Source organism: Silurus aristotelis (assembly GCF_946808225.1).
Source record: "Silurus aristotelis genome assembly, chromosome: 18".
In the NCBI taxonomy this organism is placed as follows: Eukaryota; Metazoa; Chordata; class Actinopteri; order Siluriformes; family Siluridae; genus Silurus; species Silurus aristotelis.
Genome location: NC_139591.1, coordinates 12,183,597 through 12,202,953, shown reverse-complemented (window position 1 = coordinate 12,202,953; position 19,357 = coordinate 12,183,597). Strand labels below are relative to the sequence as shown.

At 37.7% G+C, this 19,357-nt stretch overlaps 1 protein-coding gene across 1 annotated transcript; it reads right to left on the bottom strand.

The window, feature by feature from the left end:
* Positions 1-3,651: 3,651 nt before the first annotated feature.
* sec14l7 (SEC14-like lipid binding 7) lies at positions 3,652-16,879 on the bottom strand. Its single transcript, XM_083569145.1, has 12 exons — positions 16,692-16,879; positions 16,499-16,574; positions 14,967-15,010; positions 14,067-14,129; positions 13,795-13,983; positions 13,603-13,698; positions 13,369-13,429; positions 13,099-13,182; positions 12,864-12,970; positions 8,888-9,027; positions 8,639-8,808; positions 3,652-4,470 (listed from the first exon to the last, which is right to left on the bottom strand). Exons 1-12 carry the CDS (start codon positions 16,743-16,745, stop codon positions 4,358-4,360), a joined length of 1,197 nt encoding a protein of 398 aa, XP_083425271.1. The 5' UTR covers positions 16,746-16,879; the 3' UTR covers positions 3,652-4,357.
* Between the last annotated feature and the right edge of the window lie 2,478 nt (positions 16,880-19,357).

Here is a 19,357-nt window from a genome sequence, read left to right as displayed (position 1 = left end):
CCTACCGATATACCCCATGTCCCTCCTCTGCACATGTCCAAATCATCTCAATCGCACCTCCCTCACCTTGTCTTCAAAACGTCATACATACGCTGTCCCCCATATAAACTTGTTTCTAATCCTGTCCATCTTCATCACTTCCAATGATCTTCAGCTCTGCTACCTCCAGCTCCGGCTCCTGTCTTTTAGTCAATGCCACTGTCTCTGAACCATACAACATAGTAGGTCTCACCACAGTCCTATAAACTTTCCCAGATACCCTTCTATCACAAATCACTCCTGCTCTTCTCCAACCACTCCACCCTGCCTGCACTCTTTTCTTCACTACTCTTACACACTCTTCATTACTCTGCACTGTTGACCATACGTACCGAAACTCCTCCACCTTCACCACCATCACCTCCCTGCAACTGCACCACTACACTGCCCTCCCTCTCATTTACACACATGTACCCTGTCTTACTCCTACTGACTTTCATTCCCCTTCTTTCCAACAAGTACCTCCATCTCTCCAGGCTCTTTCTTAATCTGCTCCCCACAAATTAGAATATTATCAATAAAAATCATAGTCCACAGAGACTACTGTCTGACCTCGGAGTCTGTCTTTTTTACTGCACACTTCACTTCTGTCACACTGTCCTCATACATCTCTTGCACCACATACTTCTCTGCCACACTTGACTTCCTCAAACAATACCACAACTCCTCTCTCGGCACCCTGTCGTACACTTTCTCTAAATCCACAAACACACAATGCAACTCTTTCAAACCTTCTCCATCAACATTCTCAAAGCAAATAATTCATCCGTAGTGCTCTTTCTTGGCATTAAACCATACTGTTGCTCACAGATGGTCACCTCTTCTCTCAGCCTGGCTTCCACTACTTTTTCCCATAACTTCATGGTGTGACTGATTAACTGAATTTCCCTGTAGTTACTGCAGGTCTGCACATCTCCCTTATTCTTAAAAACCAGTAACAGCACACTTTTTCTCCATTACTCAGACATCCTTTCACCTTCCAACATCTTGTTAAACAATCTGGATAAAAACTCCACTGCCATCTCGCCTAAAGATCTCCAAGCTTCTACCGGTGTCCAACTTCTCATACAGCTCCTTATATGCCTTTTCCTTGGCTTTTTGCCACATCCCTCTACACCTCCTTGTACTCCTGCCTACTTCTCTCATCATTCTGCCGATCCAAATTCTGTTTTGCCAACCTCTTTCTCCCTATGCTTTCCTGCACTTCCTCACTCCACCACCAAGTCTCTTTGTCTTCCTTACTATTTCCAGATGTCACACCAAGTACCTTTGTAGCTGTCTCCCTTATCACTTCTGCAGTAGTTGCCTAATCATCCAGCACCTCTTCACCACCACCGAGCCCCTGTCTCTTCACTGAATCTTACACTACAGTCTTCCTCCTTCAGATTCCAACATCCTATTCTTTTTTTTAGTCCTCACTCTCCTCCTCTTCTTCTTTAATTCCAGAGCCATCCTACAGACCACCATCCGATGCTGTCTAGTTACACTGTCCCCTGCCAACACCTTGCAGTCTCCAATCTCTTTCAGGTTGCATCTCCCACATAGAATATAGTCCACTCCTACATTCTTATACAGCACCCTATGCTCCTCCTTCTTCTTAATATATGTATTTACCACTGCATTTCCATCCTTTTAGCTATATCTGTTCTTCCACATCCCGCTCCTTAAGGTTATACCTACCAATCACCTCCTCATCACCTTTGTTCCCTTTACCTACATGGCCATTGAAGTCTTTCCACACCATGATAGAACTGTTTAAACCCCCTTCAATGTTCCTGGCCTTACCACTTGGTCTCCTGAACACACAACATATCTACCTTTCTCCGCTCCATCATATCAGCTACCGCTCTCCCATTTACCAGTCATAGTAACAACATTTACCAGCCCTGACCTTTACTCTCCTCCACTTCTTATTTTCCTGCTGTTTCTGTAGACATCTTCCTCCTCTCCTTCTCCTCCTTCAGCCAACAGTAGCCCAATTCCAACTGGTACCCTGTTAGCTAACAATACCTGTGGTGGTCGTTGGTAACCCGGGCCTCGACCGATCCGGTATGAATTTGTCACATGTTTTACGCTGGATGCCCTTCCCAACACAACCCTTCCCATTTATCCGGGCTTGGTACCAGCACTAAGAGTGCACTTGCTTGTGCAACCCTAATGGCGGAGTTTATAAGGAACCAGTTAATGAACACGAATAAACAAATGTAACTTATGCAAATTAGCCTAGCTAGTATAATACACAGTACCGTTTCCTATCATTTTATAATGTAATGCTGGATTTGTGTTATTTTTCGTAAATCCATTGGTTTCCCTAATTACATAAGTTGATGCAAAGTGCTGAAATTTATTTGCTATAAAACCATTATTTACACTCTGAAGAAAGTGGTAGAAATAAATTAAACTTAATAGTCAATCACCTTTCGTTTTATCATGGTCAGGGTCACAGTGCATTCTGAGCCTATCCTGGGAACAGAGGAATGAAGTAGGAATCATAAATGGGATGCCAGTCCACTGCATGGTGCCATACCCTTACACATTCATGCACTTATTTACAACTGTTAATGGTCTAACAATGTTGACCTGCTCAGGTAACACTGGATCACAGCAGAGTACCACCATATGCAATTTAGCATAGCCGAACCAACTACCAAGATATTATGGATAATCAGCCAACCATTAGGAGATGTTTAAAAAAAAGTCCATTAACCTCCAGTAACCTAAGGCCTGCATAAAACTGGTTTATTTTTTATTTTTTATGATTAAGCAATTAATTTGAATTATTATTATATCATACCATTGTTTTACATCAGAGTTAGAGACAGAGCTGAGTTTGTGGATCACTTTTACTGTTTCCTTTTTTTTTTTTTTTTGTCGGTATAAATATTTTAATACAAATGGCCACCAAAATAAATTATTTACCAGGCTGTAAAACACTTTTTAGCATTTGTTTATATATCCCTATGCAATATGTTTTTTAATAATTATAACGAGAATACGGGTGAATAAATGCTGATGCAAGTCCACTGAGGTTTGTGGCCACTGGCTTACTCATTAGGAGTACTATTCCTTTATTTAGGGAAAAATCCCTGATTTTAAATCTATATCCTGAAGCATTGTATTTCTGTAAAGCTGCAATGCCCATTATTAAAAGTGCTATGCAAATAAAAACTGGAAACGAACAATCATAATGACATCTAAACAAATAAAATATTCTCCAGATCTATGTATAGTTTACAATTTTGGGCAAAACCAACTAATTTATACCATAAATATAATACATTTTAATGTTAAAGCAAAAAAAAAAATATACATGACTTTCACTTAATACTGATTATAAAATTTCCATTCAACCTAAACAAAGTACTAACTGTAACTTAAGTAACTTTTAACAAAGTAACCATTCAAAGCACGTATCCAGGGCAGCAAAAAATGACTTCTAAAGAAGTAGATCATTTGGAAAAATAGATGATTTGAAATGTTCCAGTCATTGTTAGTATAGATCTAAATCAGTCTGGATCTGGAGTCTCTGAAATAGTGGAATGAACCCTATACGCTATAATTATAAGTTGATAGAATCTTATCCCATAAATTTAGGATACATAAATTTAATACTTCAGAACAGTTTGAAGGTTTCATGTAACCACTGTATAATAGGCAAAAGATCATGTTAGGCACTCAAGGACAAACTCAAATATTGCAGTGCCATTTGAGGTCTATATCAAAGACATATATGGCACAATTGATTAACAAATTAACTACAGTACATAGTCTTTGTAGTCCAAGTCAAAGAAAGCTTTTTTATTTTTTTACAAAGAACATTGGGAAAGATGGCAATTTTGGGGAACTGAGAGAATGCAAAACTTTCAATGCTTAAAATTATCAACATAAATATTTAAGGTGAGCAGAGTATATGAATATTTGACCAGTGTATCATTCAATTAATGTACATGCCTTCCTTACAGAAGAGCACACTAAATTAACAAACAAACAATCAAAAACTAACATCAAATTCTTCGAATGTTATCTAGACAATATTTAAGTTTCCTGCTATCAAATCCAAATGGCATGTGTATGCGTACATGTATAATAATTAATAAAATATGTTATTATTTATTATTTTATATATTAATTCAAACATTTTCAGCAATTGTTTTTTCCTGGTCAGTGTCACAGTACATCCCGGGCCCTATCCTATACACTGGCAAGGCATTCTGGGTATTGTGGCATATGTCAGGTTTGAACTTCATATTAAGGTACACTGGTGACCAATACTTGACAGAAATCTTGTCTCATATAGAATACATACAGCACTTTCAAGTCATGCCTGTTCCTCCATGTTCTGAGTGTGTATTTCAGGTAGAACAACATCCACCGTGAAGCTTATCTTCTTTGACTGAAGGATACTGTAAGTGTTATCAAATCGTACCACATCTGCAAAGAGATGCAACAAAAGGACATACAACTTAGCAAAAGCATGTCATTATGAGAAATATAATAGTGTGTTTTGTCCTGATGTAAAGCAGATTTATTGTACTCCAGAATTTATTTTTCTCTTAACATCACATCCAAAAGGATTTTATTTCATTATGCTATGAAAGCCTGTTAATGCTAACAATTTAGTTTATTAATGATTGCCACAGAATTCTTTTAATGTTGTGGAACATCCATTAGAGTGGCTTGTAACTGCTATCGTTTAAGCTATACAGGCCTACAGTCTTCGCTCATCTACTGAACCTCTCATTTTACTCTCTCTAAAAGTAAGTAAGACTTTGTAGCACAACAGTTTTATAATCACCAGAGACAACTCCCATGTTATGAATCTCCTTACCAAATTTTTACCATAGTCATCATATCATAATTATATATATATATATATATATATATATATATATATATATATATATATATATATATATATATATATATATATATATATATATATATACAGTGAGAAAAATAAGTATTTGAACACCCTGCTATTTTGCAAGTTCTCCCACTTAGAAATCATGGAGGGGTCTGAAATTGTCATCGTAGGTGCATGTCCACTGTGAGAGACATAATCTAAAAAAAAAAAAAATCCAGAAATCACAATGTATGATTTTTTGAATATTTATTTGTATGATACAGCTGCAAATAAGTATTTGAACACCTGAGAAAGTCAATGTTAATATTTGGTACAGTAGCCTTTGTTTGCAATTACAGAGGTCAAACGTTTCCTGTAGTTTTTCACCAGGTTTGCACACACTGCAGGAGGGATTTTGGCCCACTCCTCCACACAGATCTTCTCTAGATCAGTCAGGTTTCTGGCCTGTCGCTGAAAAACACGGATTTTGAGCTCCTCCAAAGATTCTCTATTGAGTTTAGGTCTGAAAACTGGCTAGGCCACTCCAGAACCTTGATATGCTTTTTACAGAGCCACTCCTTGGTTATCCTGGCTGTGTGCTTCGGGTTATTGTCATGTTGGAAGACCCAGCCTCGACCCATCTTCAATGCTCTAACTGAGGGAAGGAGGTTGTTCCCCAAAATCTCGCAATACATGGCCCCGATCATCCTCTCCTTAATACAGTGCACTCGCCCTGTCCCATGTGCAGAAAAACACCCCCAAAGCATGATGCTACCACCCCCATGCTTTACAGTAGGGATGGTGTTCTTGGGATGGTACTCATCATTCGTCTTCCTCCAAACACGTTTAGTGGAATTATGACCCAGAAGTTCTATTTTGGTCTCATCTGACCACATGACTTTCTCCCATGACTCCTCTGGATCATCCAAATGGTCATTGGCAAACTTAAGACGTTCCTGGACATGTGCTGGTTTAAGCAGGGGAACCTTCCGTGCTATGCATGATTCCAAACCATGATGTCTTAGTGTATTACCAACAGTAACCTTGGAAATGGTGGTCCCAGCTCTTTTCAGGTCATTGACCAGCTCCTCCCGTGTAGTTCTGGGCTGATTTCTCACCTTCCTTAGGATCATTGAGACCCCACGAGGTGAGATCTTGCATGGAGCCCCAGTCCGAGGGAGATTGACAGTCATGTTTAGCTTTTTCTATTTTCTAATGATTGCTCCAACAGTGGACTTTTTTTCACCAAGCTGCTTGGCAATTTCCCCCGTAGCCCTTTCCAGCCTTGTGGAGGTGTACAATTTTGTCTCTAGTGTCTTTGGACAGCTCTTTGGTCTTGGCCATGTTAGTAGTTGGATTCTTACTGATTGTATGGGGTGGACAGGTGTCTTTATACAGCTAACGACCTCAAACAGGTGCATCTAATTTAGGATAATAAATGTAGTGGAGGTGGACATTTTAAAGGCAGACTAACAGGTCTTTGAGGGTCAGAATTCTAGCTGAAAGACAGGTGTTCAAATACTTATTTGCAGCTGTATCATACAAATAAATAGTTTAAAAATCATATATTGTGACTTCTGAATTTTTTTTTTTTAGATTATGTCTCTCACAGTGGACATGCACCTACGATGACAATTTCAGACCCCTCCATGATTTATAAGTGGGAGAACTTGCAAAATAGCAGGGTGTTCAAATACTTATTTTTCTCACTATATATATATATATATATATATATATATATATATATATATATATATATATATATATATATATATATATATATATGTGAAATATAATATATATCATAATGTAATTTGGAAGCCGGTTAATGCCAACAATTACATTTATTAATGAATGCCACAGAATACTTTTAATGTTAAAAGTTCAAATCCATGTTGGTTTTAAAGGTTTTTAAATCTATGTTAAATTACAGCATGTAATGTCGTCACATCAGATTAATCAACACTTTCATCACCTTATATACAGGGTGTGAAAAGGTGTTGGTTTCTTATGATTTCTTATTTTTTTGCATGTTTGTCACACTTGAATGTTTCAGATCATCAAACTAATTTAAATATTAGTAAAAGTTAATACAAGTGAACACAACATACAGTTTATAAATAAAGGTTTTTATTATTAAGGGAAAACAAAATCCAAAACTCCATGGCCCTGTGTGAAAAATTGTTTGCCCCCACGTTAAAACTGTGGTTTATCACACCTGTGTCAAATTTCTCTAGCAACACTCAGGCCTGATTAGTGCCTCACATGTTTGCAATCAAGAAATCCCTTAAATAGGACCTGCCTGACAAAGTGAAGTAGACCAAAAGTTCCTCAAAAGCTAGACATCATGCCGAGATCCAAAGAAATTTAGAAGCAAATGAGAAAGAAAGTAATTAAGATCTATCATTCTGGAAAAGGTTATAAAGCCATTTCTAATGTTTTGGGACTCCAGCAAACCACAGTGAGAGCCATTATTCACAAATGGCAAAAACATGGAACAGTGGAGAACCTTACCAGCAGTGGCCGGCCGACCAGAGCACAGCGACCACTCATTCAAGAGCTTACAAAAGACCCCACAACAACATCCAAAGAACTGCAGGCCTCACTTGCCTCAGTTAAGGGCAGTGTTCATGACTCCACCATAAGAAAGAGACTGGGCAAAAATGGTCTACATGGCAAAGATCCAAGACGAAAACCGCTGCTGAGCAAAAAGAACATAAAGGCGAAAATACTCTGTGGACTGACGAGAAAAAATGTAACTTTTTGAAAGGTGTGTGTCCCATTATGTCTGGCGTAAATGTAACAACGCATTTCAGAAAAAAAAACCATCATACCAACAGTAAAATATTCTGGTGGTATTGTGATGGTCTGGGGCTGTTTTGCTGCTTCAGGACCTGGAAGACTTTCTGTGATAAATGGAACCATGAATTCAGCTGTTTACCAAAAAGGAGAACGCCATCTGTTCGTGACCTCAAGCTGAAGCGAACTTGGGTTCTACAGCAAGACAATGTTGAAAAACACACCAGCAATCCACCTCTAAACGGCTGGAGAAAAACAAAATAAAGACTTGGAGTTGCCTAGTCAAAGTCCTGACCTAAGTCCTATTGAGATGCTGTGGCATGACCTTAAAAAGGCGGTTCAAGCTCGAAAAACCCTCCAATGTGGCTGAATTACAACAATTCTGCATAGATGAGTGGAAAATTCCTCCACAGCACTGTAACAGACTCATTGCAAGTTATCAGAAACGCTTGATTGCAGTTGTTGCTGCTAAGGGTGACCCAACCAGTTATTAGGTTTAGGGGCAAACACTTTTTTACATAGGCCATGTAGTTTTGGATTTTTTTTCCCTCCATAATAAAAACCTTTATTTAAAGACTGCATGTTGTGTTCACTTGTGTTAACTTTTACTAATATTTAAATTAGTTTTTCTTGAATCCAAAGAGAGTTATTTGCCATTAAGTGTCATGTTGAACATAAAGTGGTCAGTATGAGAGAATTTTACTCAAAGCACCAAATTTTAACTGCTCTAATACAAGATACACAAATTTGTATGGTCCTGTCAAGCAGACAGAGGACAGTAAATCTGTACTTCAATACTGACAACTCTAAGATATATCCAAGTTTTATTTCTATTCATTTTTGTAGTATTGTCCCTTGACTACATATACTTAAATGGTTCATGAAATGTGAGGGCTGTATTCCCAGTAGTCTATTCTCTTTATTTCATAGTGTTTTTCTTGGATAGTTTGTACTTACAAATGCCTGGTTCTTCACATGTGTACGATTCATCCTCTGGCACCAGATGTGCATTATAACGTGTATTTGGCAACACCTCTTGCATTTCTGTGATTTTCTGTTTTACTCCTTTTTTTGTCTTCATGTAGATGCCAAAGCCAATATCACCACCATCACTAGTGAACTGCCATCTATAATTACCATAAATTAACAAATAAACAATGCTTAAAAAAATACTGATAGAATAAGAGGAATGGATCCATTACTCACCTTAGTAAGCAGTTATGGACCAGGACTTCACATTCCAGTTGGTGGTCAGACCCCCGGCTGATTGTAACACACTTTTCATACTGCACATCAACAGAATCTTTAATGTAGTAGGATTTAGGCACGACACCTCCATAATTAATCTGAAAGGAAAAAAATGCATGTAGGTTAGGAATAAGATTCTACTGAGTTTTTACATGGGTTTAATGCGTCGATATCACAGTTATAATGTTATGGTAAACTGGGCAGTTGGAGGCTGACCCCCCTTCACCTTTACATTCTCACTCAGATTTGTTGACGACGGAATAGCTAGCAACCTTATATTCCATATATCCCTAAAATACCTTATCTCTATTTTTTTATTCCTCACAAAATAATAGCTTTTTTAAAGAAAATTCATAACATCCTTTTAGTATAACATTCTTTATTAAATAACAGACTATACATAAATTTAACCCAGTTATTAGGTGCTAACCCAGTGCACTCTTAGTGCCGGTCCCAAGCCCGGGTAAATGGGGAGGGTTGCGTTAGGAAGGGCATCCAGCGTAAAACATGTGCCAAATCAAATATGCGGATCACAAATGAGAATTTCATACCGGATCGGTCGAGGCCCGGGTTAACAACGACCGCCACAGGTATCGTTAGCCGACAGGGTACCGGTGAAAATTGGGCTACTGTTGGCTGAAGGAGGAGAAGGAGAGGAGGAAGGCGTCTACAGAGACGGCAGGAAAAGGAGCAGTGTAGGAGAGTAGAGGTTCGGGTTGGTACTTTAAATGTTGGTACTATGACGGGTAAAGGGAGAGAGGTAGCTGATATGATGGAGAGAAGAAAAGTAGATATGCTGTGTGTTCAGGAGACCAAGTGGAAAGGGAGTAAGGCCAGGAACATTGGAGGTGGGTTTAAACTGTTTTATCATGGTGTGGATGGGAAGAGAAATAGTGCAGGGGTGATTCTGAAGGAAGAGTACAGTAAGAGTGTAGTGGAGGTGAAGAGAGTTTCTGATAGGGTGATGATCGTGAAGGTGGAAGTTGAAGGGATGATGATAAATGTCATCAGTGCCTATGCTCCACAAGTTGGCTGTAAGATGGAGGAGAAGGAAAGATTCTGGAGTGAATTAGATGAAGTGGTAGATGGTGTACCTAGGAAAGAACGATTGGTGATTGGAGCAGACTTTAATGGGCATGTAGGTAAAGGGAACAGAGGTGATGAGGAGGTGATGGGTAGGTATGGTTTTAAGGAGAGGAATGTGGAAGGGCAGATGGTGGTAGATTTTGCTGAAAGGATAGAAATGGCAGTGGTGAACACGTATTTTAAGAAGAAGGAGGATCATAGGGTGACGTATAAGAGTGGAGGAAGGTGCACACAGGTGGATTATGTTCTGTGTAGGAAATGCAACCTGAAGGAGATTGGAGACTGTAAGGTGTTGGCGGGGGACAGTGTAGCTAGACAGCATCGGATGGTGGTCTGTAGGATGGTTTTGGAGGCGAAGAAGAAGAGGAGGAAAGTAAGGTTTGAAAGAAGAATAAGATGGTGGAAACTGAAGGAGAAAGAGTGTAGTGTGAGGTTCAGGGAAGAGGTCAGACAGGGGCTTGGTGGTGGTGAAGAGGTGCCGGATGATTGGGCAACTACTGCAGGAGTGATGAGGGAGGCAGCTAGAAAAGTACTTGGTGTGACATCTGGAAATAGAAAGCAAGACAAGGAGACGTGGTGGTGGAATGAGGAAGTGCAGGAGAGCATTAGGAGAAAGAGGTTGGCAAAACAGAAGTGGGATCGACAGAGTGATGAGAAAAGTAGGCAGGAGTACAAGGAGATGCGGCAGCAGGTAAAAAGGGATGTGGCGAAAGCCAAGGAAAAGGCATATGAGGAGCTGTATAAGAGGTTGGACACTATAGAAGGAGAAAAGGATTTATACCGATTGGCCAGGCAGAGAGACCGAGCTGGGAAGGATGTACTGCAAGTTAGAGCAATAAAGGATGGAGAGGGAAATGTGTTGACTAGTGAGGAGAGCGTGTTGAGAAGATGGAGGGAGTATTTTGAGCAGCTGATGAATGAGGAAAATCAGAGAGAGAGAAGGATGTGGAGTTGGTGAAGCAGGATGTAGATAGGATTAGTAAGGAGGAAGTGAGAGCAGCTATTAAGAGGATGAAGAATGGAAAGTCGGTTGGACCTGATGACATACCGGTAGAAGCCTGGAGATGTTTAGGAGAGATGGCAGTGGAGTTTTTAACCAGATTGTTTAACAGGATTCTGGAAGGGGAGAGGATGCCTGAGGAATGGAGAAGGAGTGTGCTGGTACCGATCTTTAAGCATAAGGGAGATGTGCAGACCTGCAGTAACTACAGGGGAATTAAGTTGATCAGTCACACCATGAAGTTATGGGAAAGAGTAGTGGAAGCCAGGCTGAGAGAAGAGGTGACCATCTTTGAGCAACAGTATGGTTTCATGCCGAGGAAGAGCACCACAGATGCCCTATTTGCTTTGAGGATGTTGATGGAGAAGTATAGAGAAGGACAGAAGGAGCTGCATTGTGTATTTGTGGATTTAGAGAAAGCGTACGACAGGGTGCCGAGAGAGGAGTTGTGGTATTGTATGAGGAAGTCAGGTGTGTCAGAGAAGTATGTGAGGGTGGTGCAGGACATGTATGAGGACAGTGTGACGGCAGTGAAGTGTGCAGTAGGTACGACAGACTGGTTCAGGGTGAGGGGTGGACTGCATCAAGGATCGGCCCTGAGCCCTTTCCTGTTTGCAGTGGTGATGGACAGGTTGACGGACGAGGTCAGACAGGAGTCTCCCTGGACTATGATGTTTGCAGATGATATTGTGATTTGTGGTGAGAGTAGAGAGCAGGTTGAGAAGAGCCTGGAGAGGTGGAGATATGTGCTGGAGAGAAGGGGAATGAAAGTCAGTAGGAGTAAGACAGAGTACATGTGTGTGAATGAGAGGGAGGGCAGTGGAGTGATGTGGTTGCAGGGAGAAGAGGTGGAGAAGGTGGAGGAGTTCAGGTACCTGGGGTCAACAGTGCAATGTAATGGAGAGTGTGTTAGAGAAGTAAAGAAAATAGTGCAGGCAGGGTGGAGTGGGTGGAGAAGAGTGACAGGAGTGATTTGTGATAGTAGGGTATCTGCAAGAATGAAAGGGAAAGTTTATAGGACTGTGGTGAAACCTGCGATGTTGTATGGATTAGAGACAGTGGCATTGAGTAAAAGACAGGAGGTGGAGCTGGAGGTAGCAGAGCTGAACATGTTAAGGTTTTCGTTGGGAGTGACGAGGATGGACAAGATTAGAAATGAGTTTATTAGAGGGACAGCACATGTAGGATGTTTTGGTGACAAGGTGAGGGAGGTGAGATTGAGATGGTTTGGACATGTGCAGAGAAGGGCCATGAATTATATTGGTAGAAAAATGCTGAAGATGGAGCCACCAGGTAGGAGGAAAAGAGGAAGGCCAAGGAGGAGGTTCATGGATGTGGTGAGGGAAGACATGCAGGTAGTTGGTGTGAAAGAGGCAGATGTAGAGGACAGGGTGGTATGGAGACGGATGATACGCTGTTGTGACCCCTAATGGGAGCAGCCGAAAGAAGAAGAAGAAGACTATACATAAATTTGCCTTCAGGAAATAGGGTTAATTCTGGTACCATGAACACTGAGATATATCCCCTACCCTGAATACATGTACTGAAATAAAGACATCTGAAATAGTATTAATGCTAATAGAGGAATTAATGTAATAGATGTTAGATTGTAGAACTATAAACAATTAGAATAAACTACAGAAGGCGATGACACAATCTTATTTTCATGTTAACCAAAACAAATTACTTGACTTGTTTTTATCATATGTTTCCTGGAATCATCCTATAACACATTTATTTGGATGAAATAAACATTTATTTTACATTTAAATTTACATTTATAACTTTGAACATGGGAATTTCCTATACTATCCTACCTGTAGGACACATATCTGTTGATAAACTCACCATAGTTTTACAGTAGGGGTTTCCATTCGGATCTGTCAAAGTGCCTCCGTAGACCACAGGCAGCTGGTCTGGTACTACGTATTTCTGCAGTACTTCTTTCCAGTTAGCTGTAAAAAGAAAAAATTTAAATATATATATTTTTTGGTTTGGTTTTATCTGTAACTCTATATAACAGACATATGCATATTTTTTCTCCTGCATTATAAAAATGAGAATAAGAATAAAGCAGGCCTACAGCCAACGATGATAATTTTTCGCCGGGTTTCTTCGCACAGGAACGGTTTTATCAAGTTGTACGCGATAGGAAAGAGTTTAGGCGCTGCATAAAATAGGAAACAAAGAATCAAAAAGGTCACATACACTGGTGCCTGTTACACAATCAGGTCATAACTCAAATAAAAAAATAATACAAATAAATTACAGTTAATTCAGGAAATAATGAAATACATTATTGTTTATTTATCACATTCAAGGATACATTGAACTATACATACAGTACAACTACCTTTAATAAGAAGAACCCTCTTAAGGCCCTCAGGATAGTTTTCTTCAAACATGGTAAGAATCTGCAAAAGTGTCAATTAAATATTAAATGCAAGCAAATGCAAATATGATCAATTATGTGGGACTTTATTTTATATATACTTTATACTTCATTTCAAATATTTTAACATTTGGACGTGTCATGTCTTACTTCTCGAATTACGGATAAGCGGGAGAAAATGAATGAATGTCTTACTTCTCCATATGCTTCAACTGCAGGCTTCCAGATATGTTTCAGGCCAAGTTCTTCACAATCATAAATAAGAGTGATTGATTCCACAGCTTTCCCAAGCTAGAATTATATATTAAAATATATATATATATTTTAGAGCAAGTAACTTTTACACTATTAAGCAGTAAAATGAAGAAAATGGCAGAGAAATTCTACCCTTTCAGACTGTTTCAAACACTCTTTCCGCAGAAGCTCACAGTCTCTAATTTTGGTCCTGATGTAGTCTTGCTTGGTGGCAGACATGAGGAGACCTTTTGGATCAAGAGGGCCAATTATATCATACCAGACTGGACTTCCCTCTCGATCATAGCCACACATCCCACCAGACATGTAGTTCTCAATTACCTGAACGCATCAACCACATAACATGTAAACCAAAATACACTTCATAAGGCAACATATTGCTATTTAACCATGTTGTTGCTCACCTCTGGTGGTTTCCAGTCTTCTAGGATAGAATCTACTTTCAAACGCTTGCGAAATTCCAAATGCTGTAAATCAATCACATTGGTGAACTTGCTTGCTGTTTCAATAGGTTGAAAAAAAAAAGTGATCAATAGGTTTAACACTAGGGTTATAGGAACCTCAAAACGAAACAAAAATAGGTCAAAATAAATAAAAAGCGCAAAATTTTCTTCAAAAAGAAAAGTTATTGAAAGAAGTTATTAGACTGTAGTCACAAGATTTGTGTCATTTAAACAATTTGTACCATAGCACCATCAAATTATGAATCTTAATAGGTCAGAAGATGTTCTATATCAGCATAGCTGTGACAAAAGTGTTAACTGCAAAGATAAACACAGATTATTATTAACACACTTTTCTGAACACATTATTTCTAGAGTAAAAGCTAATTCACTGAGATTTGTATGATAGATGCTCTTCATAATACAAGCTGAATAATAAACGATTACAAAAACGCTATTTAACATAGCAAAATGAGCTTTTTTTTACTCTGAGACAGTCTTCAGGATGAGAAACTTTACACTCTAAAACCTGCATTTTTTATGTTATTAACTTCAAAAGATGCAGAAGAAAAAAGCGAGGGAACTGTTTTTCATAAGGGACAAGAGAAACTAACCTTCACAACACTGAATGTAACCATACATGGATTAAAGAATTACATGTTGTTCTTGTATAAATAATAATAAAAAAAAAGTTTCAAAATTCCTGCCACATCAGGGAAGCAAAAGCAAAGGGCAATAACACATATTTTATTATTTTCCTATAACATATTATATCCTACTGTGATTTAATACTTAACTTATGAGAGAAACATGTGCAAAGCCTTAATTTAGATTAGCTTAATAAGGAATATTAAAAATTACCTTTCTAAGCATTGCTTCAGCCTTCAGGACATTGAAGCTTCTAGCTACAAAAGAGAAGAAGATGCTAGAGGAATAGGATACATAACAGTAAACTTGTCACAGCACAATGCAGAAAATCATGCAAATATATGTAATTTTAGGTCAAAAATAGGTTGGGTCAAAAGGACACTTTTTTACGTCATTTGAGCATGTTATCTCCTGACATCTATACACAATCTTTGCACAGTGTATATATATATATATATATATATATATATATATATATATATATATATATATATATATATATACATATATATATATATATATATATATATATATATATATATATATATATATATATATATATATATACATAATTACCATAATTACCTACTGCACCTTCTGTACATTATTCACCCTCACCCCTGTACATATGTACATTCACTACATGATTTATACTCCCAGCTTTATCCTGATATGTTTTAAAATTCGAATGTCACTGAAATATTTAAATGTGCAAATACAAGTTGTTAGTCGTTCATAGTAAACAGCACACATCTTAATCATTAATATGGTTCAGTAGGAACAAGCTAATGTTTTGCATGGATAAAAATCAGGGTGAAGGGAACTACAAATATTTGTATCGGAATTATCAAGAATTTTGCCTTGAACTTCTCTCATGGTACATGGGTTAAAAATGCAAGTCATTCAAGCAAACATGAACAAACGATTAACTGGATAATGTGCAAATATTAGGCACATATTGCTGACACCCACCTCAAAAATATTCCTTGTACACCTTTTAGGGGTGAATAAAACTTTCTGATCTTTAATACTTTCTCTTGTACTTTGATAAACGATTAACTGATTTGGGCTATTCTGATTTATTTAAGGATTGGTAATTTTATCTTTAAAATAAAATGTGTATTGTATGATTGCATATTTATCGCATGCCATAAGCATATTTTCCAGTATCATTCATAATAATACTGTTTGTGTAACCTGCTGCTGCTGTAACGCAATAATTTTCCTTATGGGATCAATAAAGTATATCTGTAGAGTAAATCTGTATAATAAAGTCTAAGTCTAATAAAATTTTGGTTTGGAAAAGTTCTTATATTCTATATGTGAGATATTCACTAAGATATTCATTAATCATTCCTGTCTATATCTGTAGCATATGTAGATTTGATGTAGAGTTATATTTTCTATTATAATTAAATGATGTATTTGATGTAGGCCTTGTTATTGCTTATACAATGCAATTGAATCAATTGAATTTACCTATTTGATTTGTACTATTTTAAATCTTTTCCTACATTTTAATTAAATTCATTTATTTTAATAATAACTTTCTAAATGATCAGAATACTGTAATAGTAGGCTGGAGTTATTACTGTACAGAAAAATAAGGTCAAACTACATATGTATGAGGCCAATAAAAATAAAAGTGTACTATTACTAATATGCCTGTAAATATCTGTCTGGTATTATGCCTGTACAAGATTAAAAAAAGCAAACTTTCCAAATGTAAATTAGTGGCCACTTACCTCGGAGCCAGCGAAGCATGTAATTGTCACTTTGATTAGGAAGCTGGGCATACACATCTTTAATTCTTTCACACAACTAGACAAAATGACATACATTTTGCAGCAAATTCAACAGAGTTCTATGTTAATGCATATAATATTTTCTAAGCATGGAATTTGTTTTTGCAGTTAACAGTATATGTTTTATGCTCACCTCTTCCAGAGCCGCAGCCTGTTTAGGGCTGAGATCTCCTACATGGCCACTCATTTGCTCTGCCTAATTAACAAACCTGCAACTTGTGCCAAATTTATTTCTGTGGTCATATTTCTCTACCTCCTGAATTTATAAGGTATAGGACAGATTTGCCCTTTGCCCTTTGGGAGCAACATGAGTGAACAGGGATTATGAACAGCAAGAAGACACACAGTACCTTTGATCATTTTCAGCAATGTTTGTTTTTATGTTCGCTTAGAGTTCAACGATGAGGGGACCCAAGTTAGAAAATCAAAGGTAGAAATGCACTACTAGCAAAAGTGTACTGATGAAAAATACTTAAATCAAACAGTTATTACACAACATGACAGTTATTACAAGCATTCAACACTTTAATGGTAATAACATTTTAGTTTAGTAATGCTAATTAAAAATAAGTTAAGAAGCTATCAGACTTGACTCTTGAATCTTGTAAAGTTGTAAAGTAACTTTGTAACCAGCAGTTTAGATTGGACAACATGCACAAGACTACACAGTCCTATATGATTATAAATAAATAAATAAATAAATAAATAAATAAATAAATAAATAAATAAATAAACTGTTGAACACTTTTGGGATGAATTGGAATGGGGACTGTGCCCTAGGCCTTCTCACTCTACATCAGTACCTGACTATGCTAATACCCTTGTGGCTGAATGTGCACAAATGGCTAGGGCAGTAGTTAACCCATTTAAAGTTAAAGTGCAGTAAATAATTAGTTTAAATTCATAAACAGATTCAGTAAATAAATTAATAAATAGAATGGCTTTCTTGCAGTAGCAGTATCAAAATAAATTCTAAAGATAATTATGAGAATATCTTACCATAAACAGTAGGTCTAAATATAGTTCTAGTTCTTTTCCAATCTACATTATTTCCTTGATTTACTACATAGAGAATCTATGTGTTTAATTTACCCATAGATGTTAAGTGTTTCCTGTGTCAAATCAAACACCCAATGTTTTGCATTTTAAGATATCACAAATAATTAACTGGAACTGAAACTCGCACACACACACTGACTCAACTGTGTGTTACTGAGCTGCTACAAATCTGAACTCAAACACACACTCATACTCATTTCACACATCAATGTCTTTAGCACCACCCATATTATATTATTATTTTATTATAATATAACTATATAACTGTTTACATGCTGTTTTTGCACCTCTATTTGACTGCTGCTATTGCTGTTTTGCACAACCTTTTTTACATTTTGTGTTTATTTACAATTACACTCCTGTATACAGTTTTATTTTGCAAGTTACACTGCCAGGGCTGGTTCTACACATTTGGGAACCCTAGACAAAACATTTTATTAGAGGCACTCTCTCCTCCTTCTTTCCACTATTCAGAATGAATAAAAAGCAAAGAACTAGAAACAAATGTCATTTCTAAACTTTTTATTTATGCAAAAAATCTGTTATCTATACTTTTACATAAATGAAAAAATAGGAATAAAGAAAAAAAATATGAAAGGTCATCTGGACCAGCTCTTATTATTATTTCTTGGCTATGGCCACCTAGCGACGATTACTGTTTTTATTTACAAACTTTTACTTTTTCTTTAGTATTTTGAAAGTGATGTCAATGTCACTGTACAGTCAATCAGCTAAAATTCGTCATACTTCTTCTTCTTTCGGCTTCTCTCTTTAGGGGTTGCCACAATGGATTATCTGTCTCCATACCCACTTGTCTTCTACATGTGCCTCTTTCAAACCAACTACCTGCATGTCTTCCCTCACAACATTCATAAACCTCCTTATTGGCCTTCCTCTTTTCCTCCTTCCTGGCGGCTCCATTCCTCAGCATTCTTCTACCAATATACCCCATGTCCCTCATCTGCACATGTCCAAACCATCTCATTCTCGCCTTCCTCACCTTGTTTCCAAAATGTTCTACATGCGCTGTCCCTCTAAAAAAATTAATTTCTAATCCTGTCCATGCTCATCACTCCCAATGAAAATCTCAACATCTTAAGCTCTGCTACCTCCAGCTCCACCTCCTGTCTTTTACTCAACGCCACTGTCTCTAAACCATACAACATTGCAGGTCTCACCACAGTCCTATAAACTTTCCCTTTTACTCTTGCAGATACCCTTCTATCACAAATCACTCCTGCCACTCTTCATCACCCACTCCACCCTGCCTGCAATCTTTTATTTACTTCTCTAACACACTCTCCATTACTTTGCTCTATTGACTTAGTACTTAAACTCATCAACCTTCACCACCTCTTCTTCCGGAAACCACACCACTCCACTGCCCTCTCTCTCATTCACACACATTTTCTCTGACTTTCATTCCCTATGTGTTTGTGTTTTTTATGTGCGTATTCACTTCGCTTGAGTTCAGTACGGTATTTTCGTCAAATGCGCATGCGCGTGAGATGAATATACCGCAAAGTTTCCCAGTACGGGTAGGGGCAAGAACATTTAAGTCTTAAAAATACCGTATTGAACTCAAGCGAAGCGAACACGCACATTAAAAAAACACAAACACAAACTTCGATATGAACGTAAGAGCCGCATGAAACCAGCCAAAGAGCCGCATGCGGCTCGCGAGCCGCGGGTTGGCCACCCCTGATTTAGGGCTTCATAAGTAAGAAGTAGTAATTTGTA